This window comes from the organism of the source record quoted next, unplaced genomic scaffold (assembly GCF_019419815.1).
Source record: "Pyrus x bretschneideri cultivar Hongxiangsu unplaced genomic scaffold, Pyrus_bretschneideri_v1 Contig21, whole genome shotgun sequence".
NCBI classification, from domain to species: domain Eukaryota; kingdom Viridiplantae; phylum Streptophyta; class Magnoliopsida; order Rosales; family Rosaceae; genus Pyrus; species Pyrus x bretschneideri.
Window position 1 is genome coordinate 4,719,628 of NW_025999513.1, and position 27,595 is coordinate 4,747,222.

Genomic DNA, 27,595 nt, shown 5'->3' on the forward strand with positions numbered 1-27,595 from the left:
GGAAGTCGGTTATTTAAACCCTATATTTTTTTTCTTAAACAAACGATATTATCTATACTAGGAGTTGGCTACTTAGCTAGTAAAACCGTAATGCTAAGTGACCTCAACATTTCTATTAAAGCTCTAAATTTATTGAAGTCTAGTCCAGTCCAGTCCAGCCTAACCGAGTCCATCTCACTTTTGTAATAAAATCGTTTTGTAAAACGTTGCCAAACAGACTCTCAACGAGCAACAAGAGCGCGTACGAAACCCAACTAAAAGGCAGCAAACCCAGAAGGAGGGCATGACAGATTAAATTAATGGAAGACACTTCCAAAAAGTACTTTATCTACATACAAATTAGGAACCTGATTCCCTTTTGAAGGGACAAACTATAATTTGCTGAATAGTTGGTTTAGGTGTTTTTATGCTCTAAGAAGCTGTACAAAAACTCTCTTGTCAGGCACTTAATTAACTTCAAGGCTGTTCCCTTGGGCTACCACCAACAGATCCCTCAGCTGGTAACCCCACCTTTTCACCCTCCTCCGCCATTAATGATGGCTGAATATCCATGTCTTCGGACGCATTTTCTGGCATTGTCCCAGAAACCTGACAAGTATCGCACACTTTAGCTTCAGATTTGGACTCCTCTAGTGTTTCCAAGCTGCCCATAGGCCCTGCCTCGGACAAGCCTTCTATGTTGTCACCCTCCACAGCCATGTTAACTGGAGGCTGATCCACATTTTCAGATGCAACTTCTGGGATTGTCCCGGAAGACTGAGAAGCATCAGCAACTTTAGCTTCGGATCTTGATGACTCTGGTGATTCGGTGCTGCCTACAGGCCTTGCCTCAGATAAGCCTTCAACACCATCACCCTGATTGATCAAGATAACCGGAGTTTGATCCATGCTTTCAGACACATTCTCTGGCAATTCCACACAAACGTGAGACGCATCAAATGTTTTAGCTTCAGATTCCAACTCTGCTTCAGACGAGCCTTTGACACCATCATCCACCATGGTCGAGGTAACCAGAGGCATATCCACAGATTCACACACAACTTCTGGCTCCCTCTCACAAGCATCAGGGGCATTCATCTGAGTATCCTTGTCAGCTACAGTTGTTTTTGGACCCTCCGTCACTGAGCTGCCATCTAGAACCTCAGATGGATGATCCATACCTCTTCCTTCTGTCTCTAAGGAGGATGCAGGCAGGTCAACGTCCTCCGCCATTCTATCTTCTAGCAGCACCATGCCAACCTGAGTCGTACATATGATATATACATTACTAATGAAATTGAGAGCAATAAACCAACTTTTTGATTGTCTGTGGACATTTGTATGCATTTGAATTTCACAAGTTATTGTTATATGCTTTGAGATATTACAGTTTATAATTCTGTTTAGTAGGAAGCTCTGAGATAAGACAGGTTTTGTTTTGCTGGGTGAAAAGAGGAGCGGGTGTGGTGGTGGTGAGGTTTGCTCTTGTAATTTTGAAACACAAGCCTAGCTTCCAGCATTAAGGTACACACCTATTTATTTGAAAAAAATACAATTGACAAAAAAGTGTTTATCTTAGTTCCTAATGAGTGCAACGAACCTTGGATGCATCAGAATGATCACTTGTCTCAGGTTCAGAAATCAATGATTCCAACAGCGGCGCTGAACTGCTTATAGGATGCTTCTTGGATAACTGCTGAACCTCCTCTTCGGAATCAACACTTTCTTTTACAAGCAAATCCCCAGAAGATCTGGGTGTTTCCATTAGATGACCCATCTCATCTTCCTTCCCAGTTGATTCCTCAAGTTGTACTGAGCTGCCATCTTGACCTTTCTCAGAAGAGCCCTCAGCATTTTCCTGCTCTTTTGTCAAGGAAGATAAAGGCAGATTTTCTAACATCCTTTCAGGCACAAACGTGTCAACCTCAGAGACAACAATTTTATCAGAAACTAAAGCTTCAGATGCGTCCCCCAACATTATTGATCTGGCTGGACTGCTTCCTTCCTTAACTGCAACAGTAGATGATGGCACAATAACATTTTCTGATATATTTTCGGGTCGGAGCTCACTAACCAGAGAAACATCCATTTCAGTATCAGATCCTTTCGATTCTCCCAGTAAGTCTGATCTCCCACCTAAATGTTCCATAGATGTTCCATCAATCTTGTCTTCTTCCACTGGTACTGGACTGCCGAGTAGACACTTTCCAGATATGTCACTATCTCCTTCTGGTAGATTCTCATCAATCTGAGATGAATTAATTAGAGCATCTCTTTCAGCTCTAGAAATTTCTGGTTCATCCACAGGTAATGAGCTGCAAACTTGAAAAGTCTTAGATAAATCCTTAGTCATCCCCTCCTCAGTCATACCTTCTGATAAAATATTTTCTTGCACAGGTCCATGAACCTGAGATAAATCCATTTGAACTGTTAAAGCTCCAGAACCCTTGACGTCTTCCAGTAGTACTGAGCTGCAACTTGGCCTCTTCTCAGATGAACCCTCAATCTTTTCTTCCTGCATATTTAAAGATGAAGGAAGATCAATTTTTTCAGAGATATGTTGTGGCGATTTAACATCCATTTCAGTGACACAGTGATGCCGATCAACTGGAGATTGTGAGCTGCTACTCTGGCATTTCATGGATGAGCCTTCCACTGTTTCCTCTTCCCCTACAGAAGATGACAACAAGACTTCTGATTTATCTTCTGATACGAATTTACCATCCTGAGAAACTTGAGCTCTGTCAGATGATTCATGAATTTTTCCCGCCACTATCAAAGAAGATGAGGGTAAAACCATTTCCAATACTTCTTCATGTGGACAACTAACAGCATGAGAAATATCCATTTGATCACCCTCAGCAGGGACCACTTCCTTATTGCAAGCATCAATACTACCATCCCCAATCATTTCAGTTCCAAGTTCCAAGATGCCCTTTTCAGAAGGAATAACATGAACAGTGGTATTACTTCCTGAAGCACCACCAACTGATTCATGAGAAGCTTCAGAATCAACAATCTTGGATGAAATTTCTGAATTTAAACAAATATCATTAACAACTCCAGATTCTGTAAAGGGCATGTCAACTTTGTCAAGAGAACCCCGTCCAGAATCAATATTTAGCATTGAGGGAATAATTGTGGAATTCTCATGGCTCAGAGGAGAATATTGTGTACAACCTTCTGAAGCAGGTTCATTCTTTCTTCCAGGGTTATTCTCAGCCATAACAGGAGGCACTACATCCCCTAAACCCACAGAAGAGGGTGCACTTTCTCCAGGACAAACATTTTCAGATGACGTGAGCACAATGGTTTTTCTATCATGAGGGGAAGATTCTCGGGACTCTTTTGAAGAATGCTCTGATTTGTCTGCTGAATTTATTTTGGTCATTTCAGTAACACCAGGAGCAGCAACTGAATGATCTGGACTTGAAGTAATAGGTGAAGGGTCTTCAGAATGACAGCCGGCATCCTCAGTAATACAAGGGGATATTGGATTCTCTTTAGCAAAACTCCCCTTTTTGTTTTCAGAATCAACCATGGCAGGAAGGCCCACCTCGCTTGACTCGAATGGGACCCTAGGAACAGGAGGCGTAACACCAAGATGAAGACTGGCATTATCAGTATCCTTGGAAATTAAAGGTTGCTCAACAGAAGAGGATTTATTAGACTCTGCTGAAAAAGATTCAATTTTCTGTCCAGAATCTCTCCCAATCACCTCAGGATGCTCAATGTTACTTTCCAATACTAACGATGAATTCATCTCCCCACCAGAGGAGCCTATACTAGAAGCAGGCACATCAACATCTCGAGCCAATGTCTGAACAACAGTATCTGTTTTACTCATCATAGTCGAACCATCAACACAGAGTTGTTTTGAGTCTTCCAATTCTTTAGTGGAGCCTACAGCTGCCTTGCCCTCGTGTTGGTCCATATTTGTGATGGGAACATGGGTTTCATTCAAAGCAGGTGGCTTGTCCCTCTCCCGTTCTGCACTAACACCAGTCCCGGATTGCTTCTCGTAATTCGCTGGAAGGTCAAGTACATGGGCTGCTGTTTCCAAAGTTGACACAATTGGAGATGCTTTATCCTCCAAACTTTGGTTTTTGGCTAATTCCACAGGAGCCTTGCTTGATACAGGTACACAAGGGACAACCCTACCTTCTCTCCCAGATGACTCAGGAATTTTAGCTTTTGACAAACGTGTTCCAGAAAAGACCTCCTTCATCACACGAGCAACATCACTTACATCAGCAGTCTGGATACGGCCCAAAGCAGAACTCTTATCAGAGAATCCTGGAGGAATGTCAAGTGTTGACGAAGAATTTGAAGGCTGCTTACTGTGGGTTGAAAAGACTGGCTCCTCTTTCCTCTTTGAATCATGACTCACTAAACTGCTAGCTAAATGGGCTTGACTTGCTTGGGCCTGAGAACCATTTGTCAACTCCTGTCCATCAGTACCCTGCTTACTTCTCAGTGCAGCAGACTTACTCCCGAATGAATCAACAGATGCATTCTGTGATTCAAACCTTAAGTTTGGATCCTGACCTGCTGGACCATCAGAAACAGAAGGTAACACCGGAGCCTGCTTCCTTCCCCTACGACGGGGTGCTTCGGCTCTGTTTGAAGTCTTTCGACCTTGTCTTTTGACTTGTACTGTTTCAGAAGGGCAAGGAGTGAGAGATTGAGAAGCTAGAGGAGCAGAAGGGTTGGTAGGCATTGACTGAGAGCTAGGAGCAGTCTTAGCAACATCATAGTTTGCCTCACTGGTGTTTTCCACTGCTGGAGGTGCATTTACGGGAATTGGAATAGCAGGTGCTGCAGCACCTTTAGTCACTGTAACAGTAGAATTGCATGTGACAACCTTTTGACTTTCTCCCAATGCAGGACCTGTCAAATGTTAAATTAATTCATGTGAGGAAAATATAATGATGAATTCAGTTGTAAACAAATAAAAATTCAGTCGTGCATATATGCACAGTATTTACCAAGGGATCTGACGGATGTATCATGCATCATTGTTGAGCTTGTTATTTGCTTGGCTCGGGCAAAATTTACTGACTCTTCGGTTAAGTTCAGATCCTGACCAGCTAAATCATCAGCCTCTTGCTTACTTTGCATGGCAATGTCTTTCCTTCCAGATGAATCCCCAGGTTTATCCTGTGGTTGCAGATTGGGTTTCAAATCTTGACCAACTAACACATCACTAACAGCAGGTGATATTGGCGCCTGTTTCCTCCCCCTACGCCGCGGTACTCCTACGTCACCTTGCGCCTTCCGGTTTTGCCCTTTTGTTTGCACGGGTACAGAAGGGGAAGGAGAAGATTGAGACAAAGGAGCAACAGATGGAGAAGAAAGGGCTGGCTGCGAACTCAAAGCTACAGCATCACCAACTTGGTGATCAGCCCCACTCACAACTTGTAAAGGAGCAGAACCAGAAAAAGAATCAGGGTGTTGGACTGCGGAAGTACTAGAAACAGTTCCACTCATGCCAATGGCTTGATTTTCTAGTGGATTCACAGATGTGTTCTGTGATGCTTCATTTTGTTTTGGATCAGGACCAGATACTCCAACACCAGGTGAAATTGGAGCCTGTTTCCTTCCCCTACGCCTGGGTGCTTCTGGTCCACTTTGAGTCTTCCGACCTCTTCCTCTTGATTGTGCTGATGGAAAAGGGCCAACAGTGGTCGTCTGAGAATCAGGAGTAACAGAAGGTTTAGGAGAAATTGGCTGAGAACTAGGTGAGGCCACAATACTAGTATGTTGTACAATTCCTCCAATACTCTGTGCGTTAGCAGAACTAGTTGATGAACCAGGGACCAAGTTTGTGGCAGGGCTAGATACCATCCCTCTTTGCAACCCAGTATCCACTTTAATAGTTCCAGAAGGTGCTGTAAGAGCCATCGCAGTTGGTGATTGAACTAATGTTGCTCTTTTTGGCCTTCCACGGCCTCGCTTAGCTGGTGGGGTAACCTCTTTACTTTGTTGCATCTGGGAAAGGTCCACAGAGGGTGACGATATGTGTTGTGGGAGTGGAGCAGGAAGTTCTGTTTCACAAACAGCCACCACAGACCCATTGTCAACTTTTGGCATGTTTGACTCTCTAACTTCTTCTTTTGTTTTTGTGGGGGAATCCGGAGATTCAGCCTGACATAACTTTTCAAATTCCTCTTCTGTCCATTGCTCTTCATATGAACGCACCTAAAAAGCATTCAAAGAAAAGGGTTCATAATCAATTAGCAGGTTTGTGGTATAAGAAACACAAGGATAGAGAGGAAACATTTATGCTACTAGAATCCAATATGACAAACAAACCTCTCTTGCCCGTTTTCCCCGGCCATAACGTTGAGTATCAAGGCCCCCGATAGACCCACCCTTCCGCTTCACCCCATCATTAGACTTTTCACCGGTTTTTGGAACCTCATATATCTTCATTGCTTCACAGAACTCCTTCAAGTCATCATCTGTAACAAGGCGAGAAGGCAAGGGAGGCAGAGTCTCAGAACTATCCATGCCTTGTACACATACAAACTTTCTCCATGTTTCCTGCAAAATTAAATTTTTTAAAAAGCTGCCACTTAAGAGAAGTAAATAGCTTTCGATAATATACAAGGATACTTGTACAATGTAAAACCAAAGATACAGACAGCATTGACTGCAAATGATTAAGTAGATACCATCTCTTGTTCTCGCCTTCTTCTGTCAACTGATTCAAAGACATCAATTTCTGGCTCACTGCAAGAAAAGAGGCAACCATTGATATTCTACTCCAAATAAAAAATCAAGCGGAAAAAAAAAAAAAAAAAAAAAAAAAAAAAAAAAAACCAAACAAACAAACAAACAAACAGATAAATAAGTAAATAAATTTTGCTTCATTTGAAAGGGGGTAGCTTTTCAAACAAGTGGAAGTAATAATGACATTTAAACCGGTGACAAACAAAATCAGGCAGGAGACCAATGGTTTTGCAATTTAATCAGCAACAAATTCCAACACGCTAATGACTTTTGATTGTGAAATTTCCAGACCTTCTCATTTTGTAGATAATTCTACCCGGAGGATAAATATATAAAAAATAGGGCAGTAAACTCATCATTGCTTATGACAAACATTAAATATCAACAAAATCAAAGAAAACAATTAGGTACCATAGTCTACAGTGGCTCCATCTTTTCAAGAAACCCATGCATGGATTTTTTTTTTCTTTATTATGATGGACATGCTTAAGCTGGAACAGGAACGATGCATCTAACTAGTCCACCTTATTTAGATGAACAGTCGCATAAAACTATCTACCTGCGAGCTAAAAGATCATTTAAGGCATCATCATCTAATACAGGTGCAGCTTCCTCTTTCTTACACTCACGCAAAAGGGTCTCCAAATATTCTCTTCGATCTTCAGCACTGTGGTAAAAAGAATTTCAAGAAAACTTAGAAACAGCTTTAGAAGTATGCAAGAGAGCAAGTACATAGGCAACTAACCTTGTATTGTTGTCAAAGAAACCAGCAGTAATGCTCTGATTCGCAACTCCCAGCTTGTGCTCAGCTGCAGCTCTTACTTGTTCCTCAACAGTTTGAACCTTGTGCAAAAGAAAAAAAAACTCAAGCAGTTAGATATAAGACTCCAAATTAGGGACAATTTAATTTCAAGACGTAAATAGAAGAGAAAGAGTGGTTATAGCTTATAGATGTACTTTTGTCTTGTAAACAAAGGGGAAGTAATAATGGGGAAGTGCCTACCGTTTCAAATCGAAGCACAAGTACATCCTTCTTCTGGCCAATTCTGTGAGCCCTTGCCTGTGCTTGCAAATCAACCTGAAGATTTACCAACCAAAAAACTAAAAACTTTAGACTTGGAATTGTATGTTATAAACTCAAAATTTAAGTTAATGAACAGTAATTTTGTAAATTGCCTGTGGATTCCAATCAGTGTCGAATATTATTACTGTATCTGCAGCTTGAAGATTTACTCCTACACCACCAGCCCGAATGCTATCAAAATCATACGAATGTCAGTAACATTAACAGGCAAGAGCAAATGCAGACACACATCAAGATATATGAACAGCACATCAAAGCTTTTATAGTTTCCATTTTCTACTTTCTAGCAAACCCCTAAAAATGGAATCAAGCACAAAGCAGCCTAGCTTTAAGGCCAAGAACATGACAGTAGCACAACTCAGTGACATTAAAAAATTAATGCTGGATTTTTAGACCCTATATGGGAGTGTTTCTGTATAAGGTGCATCTGTTAGAGGCACATAAGAACTTTCATAAAAAATGAAATGCATCCTCCATCTGCACCTAGCGGTGCTTCCTAAGAAAGTAATAAAGTGCTCCTCTCAACCCCAAAAACCTATGTCTATTTCAGACAAACGAAATAAAAGGCACCCTTATCTGAAAGTCGTTTTGACACCACCAAACACGCCCTTTTTTGCTTCCACTTCATATGTAAATCTAAATCTCACCCCTTATTGACTTCTCAGGTAAAAATATAAAAGTGGAAAAAAAGGGGGAGGGGGGATGGTTATCTTATAACCTCCAAGAACCCGAGGTTCCAGTAACTATTGAACCACCTAGTCAAAGCATACAAAAATATTTACACAAAACATGAAGAATCACCTGAGAAGAAATATAAAAAAGGGAGAATCCGGGTTGTTGAACATATCAATGAGGGCACCGCGATCACCCCCAGATGTATGTCCATCCAGCCTAAGGTACCGATATTGTTTATAGTTAAGATAATCCTCCATAACATCAAGTAGCCTAGTCATTGTGGAAAAGAAAAGAACCTACACAGTGACAAGTTTCATTAAGTTGTAGTCCAATGTCAAACCAAAAAACTCGAATATTTGAAAGAGACATGAATACATATTAAAGAATGAGAGGATAGTTAAACAAAATATTCATGTGGCTAGAGACAGGAAAAAAAGTCTTCCATACCCTATGATCTGTCTCTTTTAGCTTGGGAAGCAATCGATCTAGCATCTCAAGCTTCCCACAAAGCCTTATAACTGGGGGTAGATAATGCTTTGGTATTAAGTTATCAACCTACAAGAAGCAATAAGATAAAGAAGTTTATATTAATTGGGAACTCAGGAAAAACAACGGAAAGCCTTGGGAGCACAAGATAACAATGCTTCTCCTCCCTTTCAGTATCTTTAGGAGAGCAAATAAGAACTTAAAATGAACAGGTAAAGAACATACCTCCTCTGCATGAAGCTGGCTGAGATATGGATGATTACATATATTTCGAAGCTCCATAACAGAGTTGTGCACTGACCGCGCCTGCAACCAATATGCAGATATTATAATAACAGATGCATTGTAATTCACCTGTCTTAATGAAAGTGGAATTAAAATACCTTGGAATTTCCAATTGTACCCAAATTGTCTTCTACCCTCTTCATTAGAAGCTTCTGATAAGCAGAAGCCTCACATCTTACAAGTCTCTCAATCTTTTCAGGTAGTTGATTCTCAACCTGCCAAAAAGAATATAAAATTCCACAACATTAAACATAGTGACTTGCCATACTCAAGTTTAAGAAAATAAATGGTTTGTTAATGATAAAACAGAAACTTCGATAAAACGTCAGCAAGGCCCCAGAAGCAATATATTTTATACCAAAATTTCTCGATGTAACAAACACCATAACAAATCAAATACAACCAGTAAAGGCACTAAGAACCCAAATAAAATATTCAGGAGTCCAGTCATATTGGGCCTCATGATGAGGCCCTCATCAATCATATGATCAACTTACATTTGCATATCCTACTTAAGCAGCCAAGTCTAGACGTGCCTTCTACACAAAAGTAATGAAATTAACAAGGATTTTGTTGTTCAGCAGCCATCTCGGCATTCCTAGTATAGAACTAGCTAAATCCTTTACGAGCACACGTAGCCCGGATAAGAGGCTGGACTGGCTTATTTAAGAATTAGTCACATGTTTGGTAGTTACATAGACTACAATGGGCAGGTCCACTTAAGAGAAGACGCGGGGGTTCCACCCGCTTATTCTGTCTGCTTATTTTGGTAGGGTTAAGCCGGGATACATTTTATCAGCTTTTATCAAACTCAGACTACGTTATCTAAGTTTTATCATCAAATGAAGGAAGCCAAAGAACAAAGCTGGCTGCAGTTGAAATGTATGGCTTGGGGCTATGAATTATTAATTTCTGGATAAAAGCTGGATGCAGGTGATAAAAGTTGGCTTGGAATAAAATAAATGAACTTATTTAACTGAGTTCATTGTTCCCTCAAAAAAATAAAAATAAAAAATAAAAATAAAAACTGAGTTCATTGAAGAAACAAAATCTATACTATTTATCGATGTTCAGTTTACTTGAGACATTTCATTCATATTAATTAATTTTTGTTACCTCAGATGTTTCAATATATTTGGAAAATTATCGTAGTTGATATATATATATATATGGTCATTTAAGTCTTAAGAACTACAGCAGTACAGTTCACATGCTAAATACAAGATAACAATATATAGAAATTTATCTAATTTCTTAGTTCAACACTGAACAAACATAAGAAAATACTAGATTGGGTCCAATTAAGGTCAGACCAGCCCAAAATAATAGTTCACTCCAGTCTAGTCCTGCCCACTAAGGAGCCCCTTAGTTTCTAAAATGACTGGGATGTATGACATTCTCATTGAAAAGGCACAATGTTAGCATTCCAAGTCATTTACAAAAGTTATGATGACACAAAAGTTTCCCTGCCCGGAGAAACAACATAAATGGATACACAAAGAACTCCAGAGAACCACAAGCATGGTAGAACCCCAAACACGGATGCATGCCTGTATGTCTACACATCATAATAGGGATACTAAATCCACACAAGACATAAGAATCCAATATGGCAATATGTACCAAAAAAGCACTTTCCAAATGGCAAATGCTATTGATAAGCTAAAAACACATTTTCGGTACCTTATGCTTCAGCCTACGGAGGACAAATGGTCGAAGTACTTGGTGAAGACGGTTTATGATCAATAAATTCTCTTCCTCAGACAGCAAGGCCTTGTCAACATAAGCCAACAACATGTAACTATTAGATTTTAATGTAACAGGAGTCATAAGAGAATGTCAATGACTCATACAATCTTTCAAAGCTTACTTGCTCAGCTGAGTTATCACCACTACTTTCAAATGGTTTGTTGAACCACTGAGAAAAATCATCTGATGAATTAAAAATATTTGGCAACAAGAAGTTTAATAGCGCCCACAACTCCTCGAGATTATTCTAATCAAACAGAAATACAAGGTAATCAGGATACCACATTAGCACGCCAACCAAGGTAAGACAATACACATTTACTACACCATAACGGAAAATGAGTGCAAACAACAACAAAAGAAGGGCACAAGATAATAAAAGCCTGAAACCTGTAATGGGGTTCCAGTTAACAGCAATCTGTGAGAGCTCTGATAATGCTTCAACTCGGCATTTAGCTTGCAGGAAGCATTCTTTATCCGGTGACCTTCATCAATTATTATATAATGCCAATGTATTTTGCTTAGTTTAGGTCTGTCATGCTTATTCATCAGATACTCGTATGTCGTAAGGAGAACATTAAATTTCTGTTGAACTATTCTTTCCCTGCAATGTAAAGTAACTCCTGAGCCACTGTATACCAAAAGTATAACACAAAATGAAGTAGCTGTTTGGTTTTATGTGATTACTTGAATAGCCTACGTCTCTCCTCAGGGGTGCCAGCATAGACAATTCTAAGAATACTAGGGGCCCAAAAGTTAATTTCTGTCTCCCATCCAGGTAAAACTGAAGATGGCACAACCACTAGAAAAGGTCCTCGGTCATTTTTTGTTTCCATCAGGTAACAAATTAAAGATATTACCTACAAACAAACATGTTACAGAGTTTACATGTGTAAACAGGAAACAAAATGCCATAAGTCTAGGTAGATCGAGTATCAATCCCTACCTGAACAGTTTTACCTAGTCCCATTTCATCAGCCAGAATACCATTCAAATGATTGTTGTATAGTGACACCAACCACCTTAAGCCATTCATTTGATACCTGAAGATCAAAAATACTGTTATTGATCAAAACACTTCCTCAATTTTTTCCAATGGATACGACAATTCTAAAATTGTTCTTAAATTAGACCATTTTAAAGTTGAGGAAAATAAAATTCAAACGTTTTTCCATCCCCAACCACCAAAAATATATTATATTTACAAATATATTAATATGACAAAGCACATTCTACTCACTCTCTCAATTTTCCACCATTAAGAATAGATGGCTGCTCAGCGACAGTCTCTTTTATACTGCAAAAGCCAATGTTGATTGTAAGATACTTTGGCAGACCATGTAAAGGACAAAGCAGTACAAATGACAGCCTCAAGAAAGCAAGACTTTATTTCTATAAAGAATTAATGTTCCAAGAGCTATGGTCAGAAAGGAAATTTTTTAAAGAGGGATTAGTAAAAGGAACCAGAGCTTAGCTCAGTTCAACCACCACTAAATAAATGTTAGGTAGTGAGGGATAGCTATTCCAAAGCAGCAAATAAAGTTTAATAAAAAATAAACCCAAGATAAAGAAGCCGTATCAGTACCTATGAGCCATCAAATAGTACTTCTCATTGCTCTCCATGTAATGCTGCAAAACAATAACAAAATTAGCGGGGACTTAACTAGGAAGTGAAGTGCACAGAGAATAAACTTGCCTTAGCCTGGTCACTTTCATCTTCATTTTCAAAAGTAGGCTCACTCTTCTCCACAACACTTGCAGTTCCACTATCATCCATATCATGCTCAAACCGGCTTGCCAAAGCCTTTGCATCTCGTAGTTTGGAACCGAGCTTTTGAAGATATTTCTCAGTCTCTTTGAGAAGTTGCTTAACACGGTCAGATTTGGCATCCTAGCATGAGTTCCAAAAATGTTATGTAAAAAAAAGAGTAAACTTAAGATGCAATGCCGAAGTCAATAAAACTTTAGAACATACCTGCACCATTCGCAGATATCCCTCCACGTCATTGATCTTCAATAAATTTATCTTCTCACGTTGGATCCTATCAATCTTCTCACGATGGATACGTTCCTTCCTTTTATGGAACTCCTTCACATATTTATTGAAAACCTTCCAGCGCTCTCTCTTAAGTTTAAACACATCATCCAGTCTTTCCCTGAAGTACAGATTAGAAAGCAAGTGAGAAAACCGCACAGCACACTTTGGAAACTGAATTGACTATGAGAAATAGAATAAATGACTACTACAGCTCCTCAAAAACATAGAATGCTAAAAATGTTGACACGCACTGGACAAAGATAAAACACGTACTTGTGAACCTCGATATCACCAAAGAACTCCTTTTGCCTCTCCCGAATTCTCTTTTGTCGCTCTTCCTTCATCTTTTGCTCAAACCTTTCAAGTTGTTTAATCCTCCTACCATGTCTATATTTCTTACAACTTCTCAAGTGATCCATTTCAGTACTGATTGGTTTGAAGAAATCACCCAAAAATTCACTGCCAAAACGAGTCAAAACATGGTTTTTAAGTGTCTGAGAAATAAAACAAATTATACAGAAAAAAAATTGCACTAATTAGACTGAAAAGATAAATATATACTCCCTCTGTCCCAAATTAATGGTCCACGCTTCCTTTTCAGGAATCCAAAAGAATTTTACCCACTGTGAAAAACTTGAATAATTTCTTTCCACTTTTTCCACAAGCCGTCATCTCTTTAAATGAATTTGATATGAAATACTTCATAATTTTAGATTTAAAAATAAGAGAAACAATTGAATGCAAACACCTGAGAAGTAGGAAAGCATTAAATGGTTAAATTTTTATAGAAAAGCATTAAAACATTTCCAAATAATTTCGTAAGAAAGCATTAAAGCCGTACTTAAAATTTATGTTTCTGCAGCACAGATAATTTTTTAAAGGGACAGAGGAGTAATTGGTCTTCACTTGGAAGCCTGTATAGGATAATCAATAACCTCCGGAGACGGCGTTGCAGCCCCAAGAGTTGTAGTTTTTTCAGTTCTATGACGCTTTTTGTTTTTGCAGATATATCTTCAGAGGAGCTCACATTTTCCTACAAGTAGTAAAACGCACTACATGAGGCAAAAACAGTATTAAAAATAGGATAAATGAACCTATCACACCAGCCATCTAGTTGAATTTATCTTTTTGCAAAGATATATTCACGAATTTCACATATAGATGAGAATTGAGTAAATATAGGATAAGCATTTGGTCAAAACATGACACGGAGATCATTTAACAACTTCAAGAATACAGAGCAAACAAGATAAGTAGTTGAGTAAACTCCTTTCCATAACGGATGTATTGTTTGAAGGGTGAGTTATAGGAATAATGAAAGCACATGAAAAATAACAATAAAATAATTATCCCTTCAGTGATGTGAACATTACGATGTGCCCAAACCGTTTCTTGTGGAACTCTGTACAGCACCATGTAAACACAGTTGTGATGAAATTCATAACAAAACAAGCACGGCAGTGCATGGTTGGTTATGTTCTCTTTTATGCATCTCTTACTACGTGATCTGTGCTTCATACAAGCTATGACGTGCCAACTTACTGAATAAGTAAACTGGCCCAAATAATTTGATTCTTCTATTCTTCCAGCAGAGAGATGCACCTATGATCTGTTGGGTTTTTCCAGCCCACGATGCGTTGTCCTAAGTCTATTAGGAATTATAGACTTAGAAGATTTAGTGGCTTTCCCAATTGGAGTTGTTTATCCAATTGGAGTTAGTTTCTCAATTGGAGAAAGATTCATAACTAGATTCAAATTAAGAATAGTAATCCTTATTGAAGATGACCTTTATTATGTCTATATAAAGGGGCTATTGTACTGGTTTTGAATGGGAGCAAAACAATAAGTTGTATACCACTCAAGGGATTAGAGTGAGAGAATATTGTAAGGGCAAAGTGTGTGCGAGAGAAAAGAAAAGAGATAAAGAGTGTATTTCTTGTTCTTGTTCTCTCGGGTTTATTGTCAAGTTCTTAATTCTAGAGACTTGGCAAGATTATTGATTGTACTCATTATTGATATGGTGAAAGATTGTTGTTGCTGTCCCGTGGACATAGGCACATATAGCCGAACCACATTAATTCTTTGTGTTACTTATCTTGGTTATTTTGTTTTTGATTTCCCGAGTTTGTTTTGTTTTTCCCATTCTTAAGTGCAAGATTCACAACATGATCAAGTAATTTTAGAGCTATTGCCTTTAAGCCCGACCCCCCAAAACCTTCTTAATGCTACTCTAACAAAGAAAAAAACCACAAAATCTATACATGGTTAACTTTTCTGGATGGCTCCATTGTTTTCATAGAAGACATACATGGCACATGGCATTCTGGACATTGTTCCATATTAACCACTTAAGTTAGATATATTATTCTTTTAAGTCAAAAATCAATCATTCCCCATGAAACTTCTAACACAGATGGATCAGTTTTAAAGTACACATCAGCATAATACTTTTTCTAAATAGTATAAACTACTCTAATTTGGTAGAGAGGGGCTCAAACTTGGGAGCCAAATGGCCTAACCAACACCTGCATCAGCATAATTCTACTTGAAATGTGTGAAGATGATCCCTTTTGTATTTCACAAAAGTCCAGTTAGGGAACTAAGGTATCGCTGAATTTCAGCTTTACAGCAACCCCTCAAACCCCAACAACACCCCCCCCCCGGGCCCACCCCTCTATCTTTTCCCCACGAGAATATAAAAAAAAAAAAAAAAAAAAAAACCTCCGTAACTACAAATTAAGACCATAACAATTACCAGGCAAGAATTAAGAAAATTATGTTTTGGGGTAATAAAAGAACAACCAATATTTGAAGACACATAATGCTTTTATAACAGACCTTTAACTTGTGGAAACATGTCGCAATTTTTTGCTTCGCTTTTTGCTGTTTTAGAATCCAAGTTTGTTCATCCAAAAGCTGCTTTTTCTGCTTATCCATAATCCACTTCTCTGACATAGTGTACTTTGGTGAAGGTGGCAAGTCAGTATGGTTGTCGTTCTTTACTTGTCCTGCAGTTGAAAAAAGGTCTTTTTCAGAGATTCACAAATGATTTCTTACTCTCAAAAAGCATTTCTTCTGAAATACAAATACCTATGAACCATCTACACCATAATTACCAGAAGTAGCAAGATCACACGAAAGAAAAAGGACAGATTGATTTAAATATATTGTTCTCACCCTGAGACATATGTTTCGGCATGATCTGAGCATCCTTTGATGCAACTGCTGTGTGTTGGTCATTTCCAATTCCAGAAATTGGTTTCCAAGGATCTCTAAGTGAAAAAGAAGAGGTTTGGCTAGCCCTTGCAACTTGCAAATGTCCATTTTCCACATTGTTCAAGGGATTAATGACAGTTGAACCACTCCTTGCACCTGAAGATTCGGGATGCTGTGATGCAATAGTTAAACATGCCGGCGAGATTGTGGTCTCCTGGGTCTGTATCTCAGATTCTGGTTTCTGTAAACCAAGAAGATGGTTTCTTTCTTCTGCAAGTACAAAGTCATCTGGAGGTGGGCCATTCCTTTCTTCCATTTTTGGGTTTTCGGTTTCTTTGGACAAAGAGTTAGTCTCAGGGATTTTTCCAGTGGACAAGGCACTGGGCAGCATTTTATCAGTGTCCCTCTCATTGTTAAGCCTTCCATATGGTGTAGTAGCATCAGAAATGATATTTGGCTCATTTGAAAACTGTGTTTTTCCTTTGTGGTCGATGAACTCTTTATGAGGCCCATCTGTATTGCCACCTGAAATTTTTTACATTAATACATCAAGGCCGATAATACAAAGTTATTCAACTCTGGGGCAGCAAGTCAGTAAAAATTGAGGATTTAGAAAAAAATGAAAATAGTTACCTTCTTTAGGGAAAATGTTACCGAGTGCAATTTCAAGATGTAGCTTCTTTGGCATCAAACCATTTCTGCACGCAAAACACCAGAATTTAACCCAACTAAGACAAAGATTTGAACTGGATAGCATCTTGACCAAATAGGAGAACATCAGATCCAAAATATAACTATCTACCTGAAGGCTAAAAAGACAAGGCACTGCGCTCTGAGCTGTTTCAACTGCTGTTCCTGGAAAGGTGTGCCAGGAGATCCAGAAGCCAAGTGAACTGGAGATTTACCAGTATCTCTCATAGCTGCACTTCTCAGCACACTCATTTCTACAGCACTATTTTGCCTGCCAGCCTATGAACAAATGTGTCAAACGCAAATTACAGCACATGCACAAGCTTTCAAACAGCAAAGGACAAATAATTTCATGTGCGGAACAGATTTCCAGATAATATACCGGTATTAACTAAACATGAGGAATGCCATTTAAGCAGACTGCTAAAATGAAAAAAAAAAGAAAGATCTAACTCAGACAAACCACATGCCATATACACATTCGTAAATGGGTTTTTATCACAAATGGTCCTTGGCATTGATCCAACTCCTTATTTTGGTCCCTCAATTTCAAAATCGATAAATTTCGTCCCTGACTTTCACCAGCGCACATCAATTTGGTCCTTCCGTTAGAATTCCGCAAATTTTTTGTTAGTGTGCTGGTGTGGCACACAATGAGTCCCACTAATCCAATCATATTGTGCCATGGGGATTATTCAATAAAAACCATTTTTGTATAAGATTTAAAACTAAAATTAATAAAACAAAATAAACACTAATAAAAAAGGAAGGTACAGCCCAGATGAATACAATTGGTTTGGAGATGTGGGTTTTGGTGGAGGAAGAAGAGGAGGGTTTCGAACTCTCGGTGAATGCAGAGGAAGAAATCAACGAGTTCTTGGAGCCATTGGAGGGAGAGGAGGTTCCTGGAGGAAGAAGAGAGGTGGGCCGTGGACGAAGCAATTGAAGACATGGGTTTGGAAGGAATTGAGGTCCAATCAACCACCACCCACTACTTGGTTGTGGCTCTCCGTTGAATCCAACTAATTACATCTCGGCTGAAGACTGAACGTCCAATTTGGTTAGAACTAAATGATGAGTATTCCGTGCTGGCATTTCTCTAGCATCCCACAACCCCAATTGGGAAAAAATTCAATCTAAATTAGATAAAATCAAATCTAACTTCAATTCAAATTTGATAGGATTATAAAAAACTGGAGACAATGTGGAGTGAGTTTAGGGAGGCCAAGTGCTTTAGTGGTGTCATGGTGCCTTCCTTTTTCTTTTTTAGCATACCCAGTTGAAGACGATGATGTCTTTTTTTAGTTTTGGTTTTTAGTTTCTTATTTTACTTTAGGTTGTAAATCTTAAAAAAATAGTTGCTTACAGTTAATCCACGTGGCGCCATATGATTGGATTAATGGGACCCATCATGTGCCACATCAGCACACTAATAGAAAATTTGACAAAATTTTAACAGAAGGACTAAATTGATGTGCGGTTGTGAAAGTCAAGGACCAAATTTACCGATTTTGAAACTCAAGGACCAAAATGAGGAGTTGGATCAATGTCAGGGACCATTTGCGATAAAAACCCTTCTTAAAACTAAATGTTTCCATAAGATCTGAAAGACACACAAATAGAAAGTATATTGTACGAGCTATGTTTTCTTTTAGTATGTCTTTTCCATATATATCAAGTAAGAATGCTAGAAACAACTTAATTCAGCATGAAGGACAAGGGTACGTACAACACCCTTGTTTTTCCAATAAGTGGAGAACAGAATGGATATAGATTAAGTACCTGAGATGTCTTATTTGCATCAGCTAGTATATCAGTATTTCCTCCATCATGCTCAGAGACCTTTCCAGTTGAGGCCAATGTGCTGCTGTAATGGATTGGACTTGAGAATCCAGGTTCTGCTACTTGAAATGAACCAGATGCAACTGGCACGCCTCCTTGAATCTTGCCAAAAGAGCCTGAATTTCCAAGAATACCATGTGAGCCTTAATTACTCAAAAACCCAGGATATAGTAGAAGAGTTTCAGCCTTAATAAGATTAACCTCATTTAAGAATCATTTATTTGTTCGTATATTAATTCAATACAAAAGAAAGCGGAGAAGATATCATTCCAAAATATAGATAAGTCATGTTTCAAAATAATTCAACCGAAGTTGTTATCAAATCAAATAATCCCACGGAGAGGATACTGTTTAAGGACACAGTCGGGTCCATGTTTTTTTAATACCATTTTATACCAGTTATATTTGGAAACTCTTCAATTTTGCAAGCTGAAATTTCAGATGCATTGATTTGCAACGCGTTAATTCCACAATAATATCAACTTCTTTCCAAGTTCTTACTTGATCCAGGTGATGGAGATGTTGACTGCTGCATTGGAATCTCTGCTGAAATATTACCTGGGACGGCAACATTAGAAGAAAATCTGGGAACTTGAGATTTTTCAAATGGAAACCCAGCTTTACTTTGATTCCATATGCCCCTAGTGTCATGTGTAGGAGTTAGAGAAGTGGCTTGCTGCTGTGCTAACGCATTATGAGTAGAGGAAACTTCCATTTCTTCAGGGTGATTTGAACTCAGAGCCCGAGACACCGAGTTGCTAGTATTTGTCACATCCAACTGCTTTTCTGAAGGTTGACCTTCTTGCTTGGCTCTGAGCAGTGGTCTCATGCTTCCAGAGAACGATGTAAAATGTTCCATTTGACCACCACTCAGACCAATATTAAAATTAGCATTTTCACCACCTTTACTTGAGAAACCAGCCAGTGGTTCGACCTTGTTTATCTTTCCCTTCCTTGTAGTAACTGCAGCGTTTCCAGTATCAAGATGTTGAGGGTTTTCAGGATGCAGTTCCATAGGCATGGATGTATCTTCCCTCTTCCTCTTAGTGGTGGGTTTTTTACCATCCTTTCGATTCACCTGTTTGTTTGCGTCACGCCTTTCTTGTGACTGTGAATTGGTAGACCTAGAGTCTAAACTAGATGGACTTTCATGATCAAAAGACTGACTGCTCCGATGAGTTGCAGATCCTTGATAATAATCATTCCCTGTACTGCTAGGACCAACAGGTGGTCTGCTTGAAGAAAATGTGTCCATATTAGACATCTCGTTTTCGGTCAAGCCTGCTTTGGAATCTTTTGCAACACCAACAGCATGAGAAGAACCTGCAGAAAAATGGCTGCCAATTACCTCACGCTGGCCAAGATAGTATAATGAGCCAATTTGATTGAAATAAAACGACATTGACTGATTGACCTCACAATGTGACTGAAAAATTACCTGTTTGAGTTCCACCAGACATAGGAAGGCGTGACGACTTCAAAGCTTCAATATCAAGACCATGCTGATTAATAACAGTCTCCATGGCCCTAAGTGGATCAAGGAAGATAAGTAAGAGAAAAGTATAAGACCCCCCCCCCTCTCCCCCTTTCTCTCTCCCAGTCCCCAAATAAATGAAGATGATGAAGGAAGACCCAATTCACAAATCAGCTATGACTATGACAAATCAAAATTTTCAGGTTATGAGTCGACATATACGCAGAAAAAATTGAAATACCAAAACAGAAAGAAAACCCATGAAAAATAGGAGTGTTGAAAAAAAAATTAAAACAATAGGTAGTGATAAGAAAAGCTAAACGCAAAAAAACAGAAACATAGCTTAATGTAAAATGATCTCCATACTAAAGCAATTTAGTCTTGAACTAAGCTTATTTTTTGCCAAAAACTATGTAAACTATTTAACTACCTAACCAATATTATTGGATATAGTACAACTATCCCCACTATGTGGGGTAAATACCCGAATAAAAGAAAAGGCAGATTCATCCTCCAGATTAATAAGGTATAGAAAACTTATTTTCTTGGACACTGCAAGCTCGATGGTACCAGATAATTAAGTAAATTATCTTTAGGATTCACCATGTAAAATGATAACAATGCTAGCACAGTTTTGAAACTCTTTCACATGTCTAGATAACTAATGCAATCTTAAAATTTCTGAGTGTCCTAAATATAAGTCCGGAATTAACAAAATACCATCAAATAAGGTGAACAATGATTAACCTTTACCTTGATATCACTTGATATGGCATGGAATGTTCCTTGCCACTTGACTTCATGTGTTGTAGTATCTGCATTTCCCAAACACAAAGCAAATAAATATTTGTACATGCGCGTCAATAAATAGGAGCGAACAGAGGGCGGGGTGAGATAAAAAGACCAATTGTCAAGAGAAAACTGCACAAACCACATAAAGCTTCGTAGCAAGTTTGGCAGGCTCATCTTTAGAATCTTGAATGAGTTTGTGGAGAAACTTGGCTGCTTCCAACTCGACATTATGTGAAGATGCCATCTCATTCGAACTGCCATGCAATTAGTGAAATCAAAGGACAGTATAACTATCAGAGCATAGTCAATCAATCAATTTTCTGGTTCAACTTTTGGAATCAGATGCTCAATGCATATTTATGGTTGAGAATTACAGTTTTGATGTACAGTAGTGACCAATAGCTTTCAGCATCAAATGGGGGAAAATACCACAAAGATCGCCTAGCAATTACAGCCGCTTGTCGACATCTCATAAACACCCATGACTAGAAGTGTTACAAGACAAAAACACAACTACTCTCCCCCTCAACTACTGAGAGGGAAAGAGAGAAGCATTGATTGCAGACGAAATAAGTGCATTTTATTTAGGTAAAGTAAACAATTCATTAAAACATCAAATGGTGCCGATATAAACTTTCTATTTGAGAAATGGATCAATTAGATTGCTACTTCTACTTCCCATATACCTTTCTAACTAATTTCCAAAACTGGCTAAAGCAATGATACTGTCAATTTAAACCCACTTTTCAAAATTCACTTTAAACAAAAACCCAAGTCAATTTTCATATACTAGAACCAAAAAAAACCCCTAATTTTTTACAAAAACCCTACCTTGGCCCTTTTGCAGGAAAGTTGAGCTGAAAATTAGTAAAACACAGGCAACTCCTGTCCCAAAACCCAAGAAAATGATATTTAAGAAGCAAAATTTCGGTCTCGAAAATAAAAACTGACACTGACAGCCCGTATTCGAATTCGATTCATCAACTTTCGGTGACTGAGTTCGGAAACAGTAAAAAATTGTGGACGGCAATATAAAATACTAAGAAGCGGCAGCTTGAAAGGCAAAAAGGTTTACCTAATCGGAGATCCGACCCGGAATTCGACGGAGACGCTGCTGCAAGCTGGACAGCTTCATCAATAAGAACCAGAGCGAGAAGACGCAATTGTGAAAGCCCTCGCCCTCAGAGATGTAATTTGAGGAAGCTGCTCTCTGTCCGTTATTGTGTGAGAGACTTTAACTCCGTCTAAATTAACGGAGAGCCCTTTGTGCTTAGTGGTTAGTGCTTATCGATTATTTAGCTGATTCGGTACATTTTGTAAACCTCCGTTACGAATGTAGTCCTTTCCATCCACTCAGTGTTTTTATGATTATTTAGCTGATTCGGTACATTTTGTAAACCTCCGTTACGAATGTAGTCCTTTCCATCCACTCAGTGTTTTTATTGTACCGAACTATTTTCAACTAGATTCAAAGTTTAAGTTGGACTAACTTGGTTTGGATTAAGCAGGATAAAAGCAACTCCAATGGGAGTCCCTATTTAGGAACTCCCACCACCACCTTTAAAGACTTATTTAGGTACCAAAGAGAATCTTTGAGTCCTTAAAAGAATATTATCTCCAGTGAAAAAGTCTCGATAGTATAAACTCTAAATTTGAAGACTATATAATTAAAAACTCTAAGTTAAATATGGACCGTTTATTTATAATAGAAGAAAAGAAATATGTGGGATCCAACCTGCAAATGCATCAATAGTTGTCTGGCGACTAGCATCCACCCGCATTGCTGGAGCAAGTGGATGAGCTGCAATATCATTCAAACCCAATATTTGGAAGAAGCATGCAACCTTTCACCTGGGTGGGCCTCCATCCCCACTCAAAGTTGTCCCTCTATATAGTCCTTAAATGTGAGGAAATTTCGAGTACTCCGGCCAATTCCTATACTACAGGGACTGGAGCTCCACCCCACTAGAAGACACAAAGTTCCTAAATTTAAAGACATATTGGGTATAATGTGGTAAGGACTCTATTTAGAAACTCCACTAGCAATACTCTAAGAATAACAAAATATTTGGTGCAGTGTTGGATTATGTCGTAGACTAAAACATTTTTCTTAGGCAAAAATTTAATACCAAATTTCTTTTATTTTTTACTCTCTCTCTCTCTCTCTCTCTCTCTCTCTCTCTCTCTCTCTCTCTCTCTCTCTCTCTCTCTCTCTCTCTCTCTCTCTCTCTCTCTCTCTCTCTCTCTCTGTCTGTTGCACGCTCACTCACCAAAACCGAAAATAGAAAAAGAAAAAAATAATTCTAAAAAAAAAAAAAAAAAAAGTTTACTATATTACTCCTCAACCACTAAGTTCACCATTGTTTCCTCTTTTCCTTTGCCCGCCCCCCATCACATTTTCGATGATAGATGGATATCTGATGCAAGGTATTCAGAGTTGATGATTATTTTGGATTTATCGTTTGACCAATAAAGTATGTGCTGATTCGCCCCCATCTTCGCATGGTCTCTATAGGTCTATTTCTGGACTTGTGTTTTGGTAATTGTTTTGGTGATAATCGTGGTAATGCTAAGCTTTGTGGTTGCGTCTGCTACTTCTTGTAGTTGTTTTGTGGCTATTTTTTTGTGAATAGAGGGGGTGAAGACATCCGAGATGAAACTAAGACATAATATTAATAACAATTGAGTGGCCCATAGGGACACCTACAAGATCATCTGTTAAATGTTGCATAAGCCATTGGGGAGGAAGCTGAAAAGAATACAAACCAAGGTCCAAATTATAGCTCCATTTGGCTAGCTGATCTGTAACATTGTTCAATTCCCTAAAAATATGCTTTAGTTCACAGTGCGCAATTCATCTCATCAAATCCCTACAATTCTTCAAAGGGGTAGCAAGGGGTGAAAAGTATCTTCCACAAATTGGTTCAACAATAATACAGCAGAGGAAGAGTCCATCTCAACGATTAACTTAGATATGCTTTTCAATAACAAGCTAGAGCCCGAAATACAATCCGCAAACTTCAGCTTCTATAATCTGCCATTGCCCTAGATTAATAGAGAAACCTCCCATTCAATCACCATTGTGGTCAAGGAGAATTCTTCTAGCATTGATCTTGCTCGAAACCATTTTTCTATAGCCATCCACATTCAACTTGTGTCGTCCAATAATAGAAGGCTCCCACTTCAACATAACATGCATTCAAGAAAGTGGCTTCTAATTTTTAAAAGTGAACCCAACGATTCAGAAGCAGCTCCAAGAATAACCTTTTTAGGATCACTAGGGAGGGATTTTTCAACATCAAAAATCTAATGATTCCTCCATTTCCAGATATACCAACAAGCAAAGACAACAAACAATTCCATGCTATCTTGTCAGACTACATTGCATTGGACGTCACATTAGCCATCATCTAGGCTTTCAAGTCCAAATTAAAAGTATTGCGCAACTGATATGGAACCCGCAAAATATCCCAAATGCATTGAGCTATGCTATATTCCTTTAGAATATGCAGATAGTTTCCAAAGGCTAAGAACAAAGATTGCGAGAGGAATCCACAGTTAGGTTTCTTTTGGTTCTTTGCTCATTGGTAAGTAACTTGCCTTAACCAATGAGCTATAGAAAGAACTTAAGTTTTGGGGGAATTTTGAGAATCCAAATTCCAATCCAATAAAAAACAAGCCTTCTTTCACAATCATATAACACATTATAAGTTGTCTTTACGCTGAAAGTTCCATTTGAATTGCATTCCCATATAAGTTTGTCTTCTCCAGCACCAATAGTCCCAGCATGCCAATTGATTATTTTTTTTTACCAAGTTTTCTATAATAACAGTTCTTAGCTTATTGACATCCGACTAACCATCACGAAAGAAAGAAGAGATTGGAAAGTCCTCATTGGAAAAATTATTATCATCAATATAATTAATTAAATGAGCATTCAACACCTAAAGGTCTTTCCGTAACTTGACACCATCACAATTTTGAATTCTCCATTTCATTTCTTGCGCAGCAAATCAGTTCCATATAAAATTCATTTTCAAGTGTATAAGCAGTCAAACTTCGCATAAGGGGCACTCAGAATTCCTTTCCATTTCATTCATTTGTGACTATAAAATTACTATTTCGGGTTGTTTTCAATGTTAATGGGCTTGACTCAGCTACATGATGACAAGATAAAAACCTTTCAACATGTTTCAAACTAGTGTACAATGGGGATACATGTACAAAAGATTAGGGGAAAATGCAGGGCGACATCCCACTGAAAGTGCAACATTTGGCCACACTAGGTAATTCCTTGATGAGGTTAGCTCTACCAACTATTTTTTCTTTACTCAAAAGCGGAACAATTTCACTTCTTTGGTTAGAAGTTAAAACCACAATCACTAGAGATTTTTCAATGTGCTTGGAATAGGGGGCGGTACGCTATATGTTATCATAAAAATGGAGGGAAGTTTTTTATTTCACATGTCCCTTCACTTGGATAATGGCATATGATGCATGTGCCCTTATTCCCAGCACATTGGAAAACCTGTCCACAAGCACACCCAACCTACCATCTACAGTTATCTTCGTATCCTACAATAATAACAATTCTTATAACAAAACACGTACTAGTTTATGAAATAAATAACGCTAATTTACAAAAAGACAAAATAACAAGTACATAAATTATAGGGAACTTTAACGAGAAACTCTTGGTACTGTTCACTTTAACGAAAAACCATATTTTTACACTAAAAAGTCAATCCTGATACTATTCACTTTACCCTTTATTTTGTCATTTTCATTAAAACTCAAAAGTTTTCAAACATTTTTCATTAGTTTTCCCTAAATTTATATGCTTAATTATAGTAATGGTCTTTGAATTTTAGTCATAGTTTAACTTTAGTTCCTAAACTCTCATATTATTTTATTTAGTCATTGAACTTAACAATGTGTTACACCATTGCTCCTTTTCACTAACGTTGTTTTTTTTTTTTTTTTGTTGTTGTTGTTAAATCTAGAGTATTTTAGGAACTTCGATTTAAAAATTTAGGAAAAAAAAATAGAAGAAGCTTAAATACAAATGAAAACTTATGAATTAATATCTAAAACTTAAATCAAAATGAAATTTGAACTATAAAAACACAAAATGAAAATGGTTGGATTTTGGGCTGGTTTGGTATTGTTGTGCTTTGAAAAAAAACTGATTCTGTTGTGTTGTGAGAATAAGCAGCTGCGTGAAATAAAGCAGCAGAGTGTTTGGTAAACTTTTTTTTGTAAAAGTGCTTTTAGAAAGAAAAAAAACAGTATTATAGTGTTTGGTAAACTTTTATGTAAAATAGATGTGACTATCTGAAATGACCAAAATTGTATGATACTAGATGTGTCATTAATTTAATCCAATTCAAATGATTAGTTCAACCATTAGATGAAAATTTAACGTAAAATATAGAGTTTATTATGCATTTTCTGACTCGCATTTGTACATATGAAACACAAAATCTAACGGAATATACCCATCAAGAAATGTTCAACTAAAGAAGAAAAACTCCACAATGTTGTAATGGAAGTACATGGTTTCTACAAAATAAGCCTAACAAAGAACGCCAAGCAAATTACGAAGCAGCTACTACAGCCTTGGGGATAGCCGCCACAACTGCAGCCTTCGGGGGAGTAGAAGTACTCGATTTTGCATCCTTGGTGGGAGATGGGGCTGGAGGTGAAAGCTTAAGGTGGGAAGGTGTATTATGCTTCAATTTTAAAAGTATATGCCTCATCCTCGAAAGCTCGATTGGCTTTCCAAACTTTAGACCTTAGACAACAAGAATGGATGGCTTCTTTTCCATATCTTTCTTCCCTCTCTTCTCTATTGATGGCACCTCATTGGGGATGAGGTCCGCAATTGCCTTCCAGTACTTCTTGTCTACCTCAGCATGAAACTTCTCTTGATTAGCTAAGAACAGCTGAGAAACGCCAAAATACAACAGTTCGATTCCTCACTAAATGTCGTTGTGGGAGACTTATGAGAGTTTTGGGTATGTGAATTTATCGAGAGAAACCTAGATGTGGATTTGTGCTTTGTTTTAGGCGGTGACAGAGCTTGATGCCTTGAATTCCATGCTTGAGTGCATTAGTGTAGATCTCATGTGAGTTATTTTAATTTATGTGATATGATTAATACTTTGAAATCTTTCGGACTAATAAGCTTTGTGATTACACCATGGATTCTTAAAATAGGTCTTATGCTAAATAATTGTTGTTGTTAAGTTGCCATCGATCTACTTATGAAACATTATGTGAATTGGATATTTGAACTGTGATGGATTGTGTTTTGGATTATATATTTGATGGTTTGATAAAAAGAAGGGATTGTAAAGGACTGTTACCTTAGTGTCATGGGGTTAGGCGACACTAAGTCTGCACCACGTAGTAATGGTACATGGATGGTCCTGCTTGGTTAATCTATGTAAGGGGTCCATACTATTTATGGATCGCGCTTGGTTAATCCGCGTTAGGCGATCCTTATATCCTAGGTATGGCCATACACATTTAGAGGTGATCATGCTTG

The 27,595-nt window shown here is 38.2% G+C and overlaps 1 protein-coding gene across 1 annotated transcript; it reads right to left on the minus strand.

Moving 5' to 3' along the window:
• Nucleotides 1-242: 242 nt before the first annotated feature.
• On the minus strand, nucleotides 243-22,273 carry LOC103958546 (chromatin structure-remodeling complex protein SYD). Its single transcript, XM_048584508.1, has 35 exons — nucleotides 22,121-22,273; nucleotides 21,185-21,299; nucleotides 21,007-21,068; nucleotides 20,218-20,306; nucleotides 19,281-20,102; nucleotides 18,720-18,895; nucleotides 17,050-17,216; nucleotides 16,881-16,945; nucleotides 16,209-16,772; nucleotides 15,870-16,039; nucleotides 13,967-14,064; nucleotides 13,305-13,490; nucleotides 12,969-13,149; nucleotides 12,690-12,884; nucleotides 12,579-12,622; nucleotides 12,234-12,290; nucleotides 11,940-12,036; nucleotides 11,681-11,853; nucleotides 11,384-11,597; nucleotides 11,115-11,240; nucleotides 10,928-11,017; nucleotides 9,343-9,459; nucleotides 9,185-9,265; nucleotides 8,921-9,028; nucleotides 8,600-8,769; nucleotides 7,891-7,969; nucleotides 7,718-7,792; nucleotides 7,460-7,557; nucleotides 7,274-7,381; nucleotides 6,657-6,714; nucleotides 6,295-6,525; nucleotides 4,968-6,180; nucleotides 1,580-4,869; nucleotides 921-1,239; nucleotides 243-839 (listed from the first exon to the last, which is right to left on the minus strand). The coding sequence occupies exons 2-35, from the start codon at nucleotides 21,287-21,289 to the stop codon at nucleotides 457-459; spliced, it is 10,011 nt and encodes a 3,336-aa protein (XP_048440465.1). The 5' UTR covers nucleotides 21,290-21,299; nucleotides 22,121-22,273; the 3' UTR covers nucleotides 243-456.
• Between the last annotated feature and the right edge of the window lie 5,322 nt (nucleotides 22,274-27,595).